This window comes from Synchytrium microbalum (assembly GCF_006535985.1).
Source record: "Synchytrium microbalum strain JEL517 chromosome Unknown SmJEL517_scf0016, whole genome shotgun sequence".
Lineage (NCBI taxonomy): Eukaryota > Fungi > Chytridiomycota > Chytridiomycetes > Synchytriales > Synchytriaceae > Synchytrium > Synchytrium microbalum.
The window spans coordinates 180,015-192,472 of record NW_022158365.1 but is presented as its reverse complement, the minus strand read 5'-3'; the positions used below and the strand labels follow the sequence as shown (position 1 = coordinate 192,472).

Genomic DNA, 12,458 nt, shown 5'->3' with positions numbered 1-12,458 from the left:
GGCTCTCTCTCTTGGCCAATAATCGCGATAGCATCCATACACGGTTTTGTTATACGTTATGAACGAATACTACTTAGTAAACGCCGAATAAGGACTGGTCCAGAGAAAAGGGAGGTATGTATGCGATGTAGGTCACGTCAATGAATGGACTGTAGCGCAAAACGCTACTTAGCATCATTTGGGAGAGCTTGACAATGTGGTTGCCGCCTGCGCATTTTCAGTTTCGAATTTCTGACTTGAAGGGAGAGTGTAGACTATATCGGAGAGTAATGGCAGTTCTTTACGTATCAACATCCAACGGGTGCTACTCTTATTTACCTTGCAATCTCCTGTTTGGTTAACAACATCTTATGGAAATCTCACACTTCCTCATCTAACATTGACAATGTCGTCTCCTATAGATCCAAGCACCTATACCCTGCACAAGAGACCAAGAGCCGTCATTAATGGTCCTCTGATCTACGGTAGTTGGAATCATGTGGGTCAGGACTGGTTTGGACAGCAATGTACTTTCGAATTCCTGCATTAGGTGCACTTCTCCAGCTCCACACTCTGGTTTGCCTCTGATTTCCAACTAGCATGATGCTCGCTCACCATACGGTGAGTTACTCTCTCGCCCTCCACAACCCTCCAAAAAACTGGTTCCGTTGCTTCGTGTTGCGTTGAAGTCTACGAACTTGGTGGCCAGTTCCAACTTTTACAAACTTTGGACAAGCTGCTCATCTTGTAGGGCTGCTTTGAATTGGAATGAGAATGAGATATATGGCAAGTCACAGCCAACTAAAAATTATATACAAGACTGATTACATGAATTTTAATACTCGTCCTCGTATCTGCCACGACCAGCATAGGGATACGCAGCGACAGCAGGCCGTTCCAGCGAGTACTCACTCCTCCCATCATAATACTCCGACTGTTCTCCTCCCGCCTGTGAAGGAGCATACTCGGATTGCTCATTATACCGGTCATTATAATAATCGTCATCGTCATATCTATATTGTTGTTGATATTGTTGGTAGTATCCTCCTGCATTACCTCCTCCTCCAGCACTGCCTCCACCACTTCTGGACGCCGAGCCCTTTTGAGGGAGCGGTGGTGGTTGATTATCTGAAAAGTATTCAGACTCTTCGTAGTCGGTAGCATATTGATAATTACTAGATGGTAGTGGCATGGGTGGTAATGGTTCCAGCTCACTTTCATAGTTGTTGGCGGTTTTGCGTTTATGTGATTTACTAGGTCTCTGCTTGACTATAGCCGGATAGGCAATAAAGTCTGTTCCACTACTAGTGTATCCACCTCTCGGTGGACCACCATTTGACGACTCCCCACTATTTCCACTAGTTTCATTATTGCCGTGTCGAGATTTAGCCCATTGACTAAACTTATTGGCAGCTTTCGATGCCCATGCGGTCATGGCTTTAGGCAGTGGTGCTAGATTGGCTGTGGAAGCTACTCTAGATTGTCGGCTGGCTTTATTCGACCGTCTCCTTTCTGCCCAATCACTAAAGTACTCACTACCACCACTCAAATACCGACTCCCATATCGATCGTTGGTCTCGTATTGCGGTCTACCATCCTCTCCTATATATTCATCACCGTTCTCGTAGCTATAGTCGGTAGCATATGTCCATCGTCGTTGATCACGTTGATCTCGGTGGTCGGCGGAATTGTTTAAAATTATGGAAGGGTATCTAACATAATCCTCCTTGTTGTACGGTGGAAGGGATCCATAATCGGATTGTTCATCGTCGTAGTATTCGTCATCGTCGTATCCTGGATCGTCAAATCCATCAGGAGCCCAACGAATTGGAACACCTTTGTAAATGGGTGCTTTTGGTTTTAACCGTTGATCTATAGTCCAGTTCATGAATTCCATAAATGCATACGCCAGCTGGGAGAAAATGTGTTTGTAAGTTGTTGGTTCGTTTTTTTACATATGGAAGGCTGAAAAAACAGCCAATCATGACGGAACGAGTTCTCACCCAAGCGATCAAGCTAAACCATGTACACAGGATGGCACTAGCGTATGGTAAATACGTCTTGTCTAACTGTTGCAGGCCTTCCAGACACGAGTCCCATAATAATCCTTTTGTAGCAGTGGAACACAGTATATACGATCCAACAGATATTTCCAGCGCCCCAATAAAGGTAAATATGTTCATGAAAGCTACATAGAAAACAATTTTTTCAGCGTCATTTCCCACAGAGATAAAACTAGTAGCAACCTACATATGAGGACAGCACTAACAAAAAGGGCTCTTCCTGATCGATCGACTTTCTTGTATATACACCAGCCTTGATATGCCAGCAGACCAGCTGCGACCAAAACCATGAATACACCAACAAAGATGGCAAAGTTGCATCCTGAACCAGGTGGTATACTGGCAGCCGATGTCTGATGGTGTAAATGAGTGTGAGAACAGTGTTTTGTAACTTGCCTGAAAAGTCGGAGGATCCTTGACACTTTGCAATACTTACAGCGTAGAGAGTGCATATGGAGATGGTGACGTTCGTATTGCTATCGATATCAAAGTTTGTCCAGTTATAGAACGTCTTGTTCATACTAGCAGCGATGACGATTCCCAAAATCTGGTATGAAGGAAATTTAGTTGAGCATCTCTGAGAATCTGCTGAATCTGTCAACAAAACTTACAAATTGGCAAAGGTTGATTGTGGTAAAGACCTGCCACGGCACTTTCACCCGTATCTTTTTTGGTATCCAAGAACCTCTCTTGAGTATGTTTACAAGTTCTGGATTCTTCATAAAGGCAGGTAGTGGGATTCGTTTTATAAAGGCAGGTACCGGTATTCGTTTTACAAACTCTGGCACTGGTATGTTTACTTTCGGTAGATTGGGTATATACTGTTGCCACCACATTGGAGCTCCAGGAGTTTGACTCTTGTTGTCTTCAAACTCGTCGTCGTAAAAGGAATCTCCTCTGTCCTTCCGTTGCTGCTGGTCAGAGTAGCCCCAAGACTTGCGATAGTACTCATCGTCTCCATAATCATCTGGCCCTCGGCCTGATTCTCCACCGTAATACGAATCATAGTATGCCTTTTCATCGTAATTTTCGGATTTCCGTTGGTCCGTGTTGGCGAAAGAGCTTCGTTTTTCATCATCATAGTAGCTCTTTTCATCATCATAATGGCCTTCTTCGTCGTAGTATTCACTGTATTCGGATTGTGGCCCTCCATAATAGTCAGAATCCCTGTTGTAATCTACTGTTCCTTCCTCATCGTAATACTCGTCCCGACTGGTCATTGTTGGTTTAAAGGAAGTTTAACAAAGGCACTGCCTGAGACCTCATGCGAAGCCCAACGTCCTTGTAGGTGCCTTCCACTGGCCAACAACCAATTGTATCAGAAGGTCGGAGACTTTGAAAAATGTGGTTCTTTCTTTTCCTTGGTTGGGTGGTTGCGTTCCATGTACGACCACTGCCGTTAAAAAACAGCTTGGCAGTTTTCGCAACAACTACTGGAAGAGCAACGATGAATCCTGGTAATATCGATGGTACGCTTGTTGTAAAGTGCTTGATCTATGTAACGGTGCCAGCGATCGTCAATCGGAACTCACCAAATTTCTGAAAAGTGAAAAGAAACCAAGAAAGCAAAAAGTCTTGAGTAGAAACCAATCACAGCAAGAGACATTGTAGGATGTCGGTGCCTCCATTGTCAGTAGCCATCACGACCTGGATTCAATTTTGCCGTTGAGATTTTCGTGTCAAGCTCTTGCCAAAACCACGACCGATTTACTTTCGACAAGTCACTGCGCCCTACGCATAGGAGCCTGTGACCAATTTGTTGTTTTCTATTGCTGTGACTTGGTTATTACATTGGTGACTCGTGACGTTACAGTTGTACGCTGTTCTAGACATTGTTTAGAATGGCAATTATTGCCAAACCTTTCCTTGGCTGTTCTATCATAAGCCCTGGTAGCATCGACCTCTTTAACAAATTCTCCGAGATACGTCTCACCGCCCTCCCCATTTCTAATTCTCGCTCGCCAACTGCCGAGCGTCAGATGAAGTTTTGATCACATTCGAGACTCCTGTATATAGTGGGGGGTTTTATCTTATAACGAGGTTGAAAAACGACGTCTCCCGAGACCTTAAAGACGATATCATCACTACGTTTCGATTGTTTCGAGTTCTGGATGACTTGGAGTGATTCTTGGAGTGATTTCTTCCAAGGGTATCTCTTCGAAAGAGTATCTGTCCTCCTCACTCGATCTAGATTTATCAGGATCGCTATCACTACCACTATCAACTGCGTCCCATCACAAATTGTTGCATTCATTTCACATTATGATTGATTCGTTTCAGAATTTCATTGATGGCAAGTCTTCGCCGCCTACTCCATTTTGATTGTCCATTTCTGTATTATTACTTGAGAAATTGCACTGATGACGTGGTGAAGATTTTGGCAGTATTTGCTTGCTGCGAAAGCGTTTCAAAACGTTGTTGGTACGCAAAATGAAAGCGATACGTAACGGCTCCGTATTTCACTAAAGTTACGTAGCGACAACTTTTTAAAAGCATACCTGCACCTATCTAGTCGTACTCGTTTGTTGCTTCAATAGGCTCGATACGTCCTGCTCACGTAGGAAACTTCCTCGTTACTCGCAACGTGAAACGAGTTTGGGCTGTGGAGCATGAAACAATCCTCTTCAAGACCAGCAGAAATACATTTCAAATTTCTGACATTTCAAATTTCTGACCATCTATAAGTTTATTTACTTTTTTGAAATCTATAAATCAGACTTACAACATACTTTACGTATTAAAAATCTCCACGAGTGTCTTTTTATTGATCTTGCCAATACTATTACGAGGCAAATCACCTTTCAAAACCTTCAACAGACTGGGTAACTTGTATGGTGCCAGTTTCGGTCTTAAAAACTCTCGTAGCGCTTCCAGTGTGCAGTCAGCGTTGTCTCTAAATACAACCTAACAGCAGGAGATTGGATGTGTTAGTGAAGGAGGATTTGCATAAAATTGGGTATGGCTGCGCAAAGGTGATGGATCTATTGGACGTACCACACATCCAACTCTCTCTCCCCATTCCTTGTCTGCAACGCCCATTACTGCACAATGAAGCACAGATGGGTGATCCAAGATTTCTCTTTCAATTTCCAGAGCTGATATCTTGTACCCGCCGCTCTACAGTAATGTGGTTGCGTCAAGCTAGAAGCTCGAAAGCGACAAAAAAACACACTAGTATCTACCTTTATGATGTCTACAGAAGCCCGACCCAACACCTTAAAGTATCCATGTTGATCTGATCGAATTAGAACATCACCAGATCGATACCTATTTTAGAATTAGGAAATTTTGTAATTATTGTGGTGGCTAAATAGACGAACAGCACATCATACCATCCATCAAACATGACTTCAGCTGTAGCATCAGGCCGCTTCCAATATCCGCTAAACATCATGGGGCCTCTTAAGAAGGCCATTCCAGGTGTGTTGGTCTTGTCTGTTACATTCTCGCCAGTTGCCTCATCAATCAATTTGATTTCAACTCCTTTGAGCATGACTCCCACAGTGCCCTGCAAGCAAGACAGAACTCAGAATTTATACCAATCGCATCACAGTCTCATGGGAACAGTGCCAGAATCTCCAGATTTCAGTAGCTTACCGGTACACGAGCACCTTCAACTGGGTTACCAGCAGCACCAATCTCAGTCATGCCATACCTCTCTAAAATCTGATGTCCACTAATCCTCTCCCACTCATGGTATAATACATCAGGTAATGCAGCGGATCCAGATACCAGTAGTCGGAATTGTTTACATGATTCAGTTGCAGCTTGTTGTTTTTCAGGAGTCCATGTCTTGTATAATGCTTCCATTCGTGCTGTTGCAAAACAACACAGATTAAAGAACGAAAATTGCATATATGATGCTGGATCCAACGTGGCTTACTGAACATGGTAGGAACACCCATAAATAGAGTTAAATCACGCCTTGGGTCCATCCATCGATCCCAGACTTTTTGAGCGTCAAACTTTGTGAATTCTATCGATGCGCCCTGTAGTAGGCCACAATAGTATGCCTATATGTAGTGCCCAATTTCGTAAGTGATGTAAAAAACGACATAGAGAGCTCGAGAAATTCTTACATTGATTTGACCGTGTAAGTGGTGTAACGGAAGCACATGCAGTGCCTTGTCCTTATTACTCCATTTCCAGGCATCGACTAGTGTCTGTGTCCAAGCCGCTATACTGTTGTGTGTGTGAATCACACCCTAGAGGATGATCTGGTTGGCATGAAGTTGAGAGGACAAGCTAATGCAGCTTTAAGGCGCCCACCTTGGGTTTTCCAGTGGTACCCGATGTGTAATTTATCATGGACATTCTTTTGAAATCAATTGGCCAAAACTCGACTTCCTCCTGCAACAACAAAAAAATGTTAAGATTCTACATTACAGGTACTGACAAGTGCCTAACAATCATTCCTTACTCTCTCAAATGTCTTGTAATCCTGACTTTTCAGATCCCCAACCTCTATGATGCGAACATTGGGTCCAAGTTTCATTGGTGCCAATTTGTCCTTGAGCGAGGTATGAACAACCACCACTTCAGATTCAGAATCTGTAATATAATACTCTGATTCTGGCGGTGGATGCATTGGAGCTAACGTTAAGAAAGATCGTCAGATGAGAATGTTTTAGATCCCTATGCTTCAAACAACTTTTGTGACGTAGTTTTGAAAGACAGCCAGCAGAACAACGTCTATACCTAAAGGAACAGCGGTGGCACCAGAAGCCCATATAGCCCAATGAGCGACAGTCCATTCATAACCATGTGGGAACAGGAACGCTACACGAGCTTCCTTCAAGTCCCTTTTTGAAGTGTAACAGTGTTGTAAAGTCAGCTTTTGAGCCAAGCAGTTCTCAAAATGGCAAACGTACTTTGTAGATATAATGTCTCGTAACTTTGCCACATCCGCTAGCAGTTGAGCATAACCAAACGGCCTGTCCTTGGATATGATGGCTGGATGTTCTCGACGTTCAGCATGTTTGTACGCATTTGTGAAGAGAGGCAAATCAGGTAGAGCTAGTAGCAGGAATAGCTGAGTCAGTCTGCAATCTATGCAAATCGAGACGATTTGAAGAGTAAAACTTGCCAGTTTTGAGCCAGAACGAGCTTGCGGAAAAGTGTCTTGTTTGATGATTGTGACGATGAAGAGTTCGAAGGACTTGTCTGGCGGCTAAGCGCATTATGCGATGCGAGGATGCATGTGTTCCCACCATCTCCTTCTAGCTTAATAGAAGCGATTGGGCTTTTTGTTGTTGATGCTTGGAAGACAATTAGCTCGCAAAAAATCGGAGCTCGTCCTTCTCCTTCCTACAACACCCGATACGAGATGCGCCGACAAGGAACGATGCAACGACGTCATTCGAAATGATCGATCTTTTAAATTCACTGTTACCAAAATCGGATCTATATTTCTGAAATTGCAAGGTGACTGGTGAAAGGTCCAACGCAACCACAACTGCGGCAGTCACTTGCACGGCTTTTTCTTTGAAAAAAAAACTGCAATATGAGCTCATTTATTATTTATTAAAGTATTAAAGTATTAAAATTTCAGCTCGACGTTGACACGACTTGGTTAATCACAGCAACTGTTGAAATGTACCCCAATCTCCGACAAATCCCAGCCTTTTCGACGCGTTTCGTTAGCCGTATTGGTGTATTTGCGAGGCCTACACGTATGTATTGAATATTCAGAGGGCGTAAATGTCTTTTGAGCTCAATGTTGGAATCAAGCAACCAAATCTCAAAACTGTGTTGAAGTGCGTGCTAGAAACATGGGGGACGACTATGAAAGCGTACGCCTGGTAGTGAAGGAATGCTATGTTTACAGGTACTGGCATTGTATCTTGCTTGACTTGGTCCACTTTACCTGTTTCTTTATATTCTGAATCCAAATTAACACATTTACTCTCTAGGATACCACCAAGATCAAATGCACGTGGCTATAGGTATAGAAAATTCAAGAACAAAATCCCTGATCTAAATCTTTGGCCTGCATCGAAACAACCGCACGCACAACATCATCTTCAACATTTTGGCTACTACAAATGTGGAGCATCAGAGTATTAACTCCAACATTTCCGCCTCTACAAATATAGAGCATCAGATTGGGATGTCAACCAATTCCTATGGACGGGTCGATTACGAGTCATCTCTCAAGGAGATAAATGCTGGTTACAACTTGAGGACTCAAAGACTGGAGACACGTTTGCTACATGTCCATATATACCTGCCGAAAACACTGTTGAACCAGTGCTTGACTCGTCAAGATACTTTGTACTGAGGATACAGGATCCAGGGACAGGAAAGCACGCTTTTGTGGGGATGGGATTTCCTGTGAGTTTGTTGGCAGTTGAAGTAATCCGCATTTGAAGCGCTCCTGGAAGCTTAAATTATGGCAGGTCAATATTCTGAACCGTCCTTCACGTACTAGGAACGTTCTTGGGCGTTTGATTTCAATGTTGCGTTACAAGATTTTGTCAAGTGTGTGGGGATATCTTTGTTATATGCACTTTTCTTCCTCCCATGCTCACGCTTCACCCACGCTTTAGTCAAATCAGAGCTGATAAGGCAGCAGCAAATGCGCCTCCGCCATCCGCAGGTCCTTCAAAAGATTATAGCCTGAAAGAAGGCCAGACGATATCAATCAGTCTTGGAAACGTAAGGACTGAAACAGTATTGCTCCCTCGAATCATCGGACTGATTTTCTTCGTTTCGGTACTAGATAACAAACAAATCAAGGAAAAAGTCGAATGCAAACGCTGACGGCAGCTTCATGCTTCCACCACCGCCGTCTTCATCAACCTCAACACAACCACTACAACAACAATACCAGCAACAGCCGTCATTCAATAATGTATTTAGTAACCAGAAGGGCGCCTTTGGCAGTGATCCATTTTCTGATGGTAATTCTCCAGGAGACGATTGGACTGATTTCGAATCCGCATTCAACCCGCAACAGTCAAATAACAATAGCAGTAATACCGGTAGTAGTAATACGACCAACTGGGAAACATTCTAAACGAGATGTATCTCGTAGTTGAGGGAATTAAATATCTAAATAGCATTATTAGAATGGCTGCCTGCACCAACTTGGCTACTTCTTCAGCGTTTGGGTACATGGATCTACTCTGTTTTGATATATCCTGATGTATTTCCTGATAGCCTGACAAAGCCGTGATCACAAGCGGTCAAATTTACAAGTTGGAGTCGTGGCAGCCGTCCAATTATGGCCAATACGTGAGTATCTTCGAGATCCAAGTCTCACAGTGTCGCCTGGTTCGTTGCATGAAACGTGGAAACAAATAGCAATATGTAGGTTGCATCCAGCCTCCTGCAACGATGTAACGATCTTAGTTCGTATGGGCTGCAATAATTGCTTACTATAACAACGCGATATGGACGTGGAGCGTCGAACGAGCCGCAATATATCACCACAGAGCCGACGAATGAAGTTCAACGGATTGTCGCCATCTTGACGCTCATCAAAACCGAAACCGTCTTAGGCACTAGGTGCCCACTACCTCCTTCCTGATAACTGTCCTGATTGAATTCTGGACGTTCCCGTCAGCTTTATGTTTTCAGGTCATCACACATTGCCAGTAGTGCATTCCATCGTAAATCTGGCGACCTTAGAAAATATTGGAGATCATTTGTACACACTATGCAGCCAAAAATTTATTCTGATAGGCAAAAGGAATACCGACTACAATCTCATGACTCAGATGCACAAGTGGGACACTAGATGTAACAATTAAACAATATTACTTCATCGTTTTTTTGCGAGTCAACTCCCAAACACATGTTTAAGACCGGGAAGCTTACCTGACATCGGAATCTGTACTTGGCATGCAGCTCTTCTCGTCTCGATCGCCCATCTTTACCCTTGGCAATCCAACTAACAAAGATCTCATCGCCGTCATTCAGATCCGAGTCGGCCACAAGTTCCAATTGAGAATCACCAGTGAATCGAATAGTAGAGTTTGGACTACACGAGTGGGATATATATGATGACACTTGATATACTCCAGACCCACTTGCTGGATCAGATGTAGAGGAGCGGACGTTATCTGATGATGCTGGTAATACGGTATTGGTGGTAGGGAATGAGATTCCGATGGCATTATAAATAAATCGGCCCTTCAACATCATGTATCGCTCCATTGTCAAGACTTTGTGGACAAGAAAAATCAATATGAGTGTTTGGACACGGCACAAAAAACACGAATCCATTTCTTACATGCGTCAAACTGAGGCACCTTTGTACCAAACGCACTCAACACCATAGCCAATTCCTTTTCATCCGTAGCTGAAGGCTTCAATTCTAAGAATTGTAATCGATCAACATGATCAAAGATAGAGTATGTGCTTTCTGACGCAGATTCAGGATTTTCTTGGTCCTCTTTGATGACTCGACCCATAAACTTGAGCACCATGAGAGCTATTTTTGATTTACTCTCTACTGTATATTCAGTCAAGTCAGTGGCAGCGCAAGCGAATTTGTGGTATTCAGCCCAAGCTGTCTTTTGACATGTGCTGCAGCAGTATTGAGCCTTGTCACAATGGTCACAAGAAACCAAATCGTCTGGGCCCAGTTTCGAGAGGTCTTTTAGACAATATTCACAAAAGTCCTACGTGTGAAAATGACGACGAGGGATTAGCATTCTTCGAAGATCGTTGTTACGTTACAGTTTAAGAAAGTGACTTTACCATTGTCGGGCTGTTAAGTTGAGCAACGACTGGCTTCTCACTATATATGACTTCACCAGCCTTGAAGCTTTTAGTTATCACAAGACCCCGTCGAATCATTGTCTTTCCACTACCGGTCGTGCCATGAACGATCTCCTTTACTTTTACATTCTTGTCAGCGGAGGGAAATAATTCATAGTACGACTCTTGCTTCTTTTTGATCTAGGTAAAATCCAGCAATGTCAGTGCGAGCGCGATGATAATTAAAAGAGGGGAGAAAAACAAAGGCCAATCCACACTCCCATCATCATCAACTTCTCCATTTCATCCGTGACACCCAATTCAAATAACAAACACAATTGCAAATGGGGTAAATTCCAACTGGGGACGGGGCGAGAATTTGGAGTGAAAGATTCAGGGAAGAAGCGTGATGAGAGAGTATGACATTGACCCCCGTCTTTCCCACCCAACAAAGCACGCAATAGTGCACATTGTTGTTACGATGCCAATGGAAAGTATGATATGTATAAAGAAACTGACTAAGACACTCTATTCTAACTCTTCAATTTGCGCTTCATCCTCCCATTCTCCCTCATCACCATCGTCACCCATTAATTCTTGAAGAAGTTCTTCCACAGCTGCTTCAGTAGCTCTTATTTCCTCATTACGAGCTCTAGCAGCACTACTGAGGCTAGACCTACGTCTGTCGCCCTCAGGACGAGTTGGAGAAGTTGATGATGATGCGGATCTACCTCCTCTAGTTTCTGATTTTAATTGCTGACTTTCAGCTTCACGTACATCAGCAGACATCATTTCCATTAGGATTTGGAAGACGGGTTCAGGGAGAGATTTTTGGAAGAGACTAATGAGTTCGAGTGGTTGTGGATACACCTTCATGGCCCTCATGAAGCAGGCAGCAGCAGCTTGGTAGTGTGCTGGACCTAAGCAAGGTCTTGAGGTTAGGATGTGATAAAAGGCAAAAAAGGAGTGTTGGCACAATCATCTCGAATCCCAGTTCGCGAATCTTCAAAACCACGACCAGCTCTGTCTTTGATCACGTTTCAGGTCTCAATGCGATAGTTCTGCATACCTTTGCGATACAATATTTCACCAGATTGTAATTGGTCCATAAAGTACTTTTCCTTTTCTTCGACATTGGTTGGTATCTTATCGGCATCATCTGAAGAACCTCCAGCAGTAGCAGCACGTCCTCTACTCCTAGCAGCTTCCTCTTCAGCTTGGACCTTCATAAGTGCCTTCTTCTGCCTTTCTAAGGATAGTGACCAAAAAAAAGGAGACGTGTTAAATGTTGCCCTGAGAGCTTAAATGAAACGATTGCAAGCGATTGAAGAACGGATAGAGACAAAATCATCAATTTAATGAAAGTACGAGCTGCAGTCCTTCGTCTCGATTGACCTCAACAAGAGCAACTAGCACTTACTCAATGTCTTTCTGAATTGGACATCATTTCGTCGCTTGTAGTCAAAGTATACCAGATAAGAAGCAGAAGCGACAGCTACAGCTAATGTCGTGCCTAAAGCATACTCGCGCCAACTCCACCCTTCAGTTGCCATTTCCATCAAAATGTAGATGCGTTTTTTTTTCTCAAGAAAGAGAGTGTGCTTTTAGATCAGTATACACTTTCACACGTTCGCATCAATAACAAATACCACTTAAAACCTCTTTAAATTCGTTTTCTAGAGTTCGAACGTCGACTAAACGCGTTGGATC

General features: G+C 43.3%; 4 protein-coding genes across 4 annotated transcripts; 1 reads left to right on the top strand and 3 right to left on the bottom strand.

Moving 5' to 3' along the window:
- Nucleotides 1-4,772: 4,772 nt before the first annotated feature.
- SmJEL517_g03206 (uncharacterized protein) lies at nt 4,773-7,222 on the bottom strand (the record flags this gene model as incomplete). The annotated part of the gene is made up of 12 exons (XM_031169134.1): nt 4,773-4,946; nt 5,037-5,159; nt 5,225-5,309; nt 5,375-5,550; nt 5,640-5,857; nt 5,926-6,055; nt 6,122-6,247; nt 6,312-6,392; nt 6,463-6,635; nt 6,741-6,844; nt 6,914-7,091; nt 7,183-7,222. The coding sequence occupies 12 exons, from the start codon at nt 7,220-7,222 to the stop codon at nt 4,773-4,775; spliced, it is 1,608 nt and encodes a 535-aa protein (XP_031024827.1).
- Nucleotides 7,223-7,813: 591 nt separating this feature from the next.
- Nucleotides 7,814-9,060, top strand: SmJEL517_g03205 (uncharacterized protein; the record flags this gene model as incomplete). Its single annotated transcript, XM_031169133.1, has 6 exons — nt 7,814-7,869; nt 7,955-7,987; nt 8,138-8,375; nt 8,473-8,522; nt 8,591-8,699; nt 8,764-9,060. The coding sequence occupies 6 exons, from the start codon at nt 7,814-7,816 to the stop codon at nt 9,058-9,060; spliced, it is 783 nt and encodes a 260-aa protein (XP_031024826.1).
- Nucleotides 9,061-9,752: 692 nt separating this feature from the next.
- SmJEL517_g03204 (uncharacterized protein) lies at nt 9,753-11,050 on the bottom strand (the record flags this gene model as incomplete). The annotated part of the gene is made up of 5 exons (XM_031169132.1): nt 9,753-9,779; nt 9,864-10,210; nt 10,279-10,669; nt 10,749-10,949; nt 11,027-11,050. The coding sequence occupies 5 exons, from the start codon at nt 11,048-11,050 to the stop codon at nt 9,753-9,755; spliced, it is 990 nt and encodes a 329-aa protein (XP_031024825.1).
- Nucleotides 11,051-11,276: 226 nt separating this feature from the next.
- SmJEL517_g03203 (uncharacterized protein) lies at nt 11,277-12,301 on the bottom strand (the record flags this gene model as incomplete). Its single annotated transcript, XM_031169131.1, has 3 exons — nt 11,277-11,668; nt 11,818-11,997; nt 12,169-12,301. The coding sequence occupies 3 exons, from the start codon at nt 12,299-12,301 to the stop codon at nt 11,277-11,279; spliced, it is 705 nt and encodes a 234-aa protein (XP_031024832.1).
- Nucleotides 12,302-12,458: the final 157 nt, after the last annotated feature.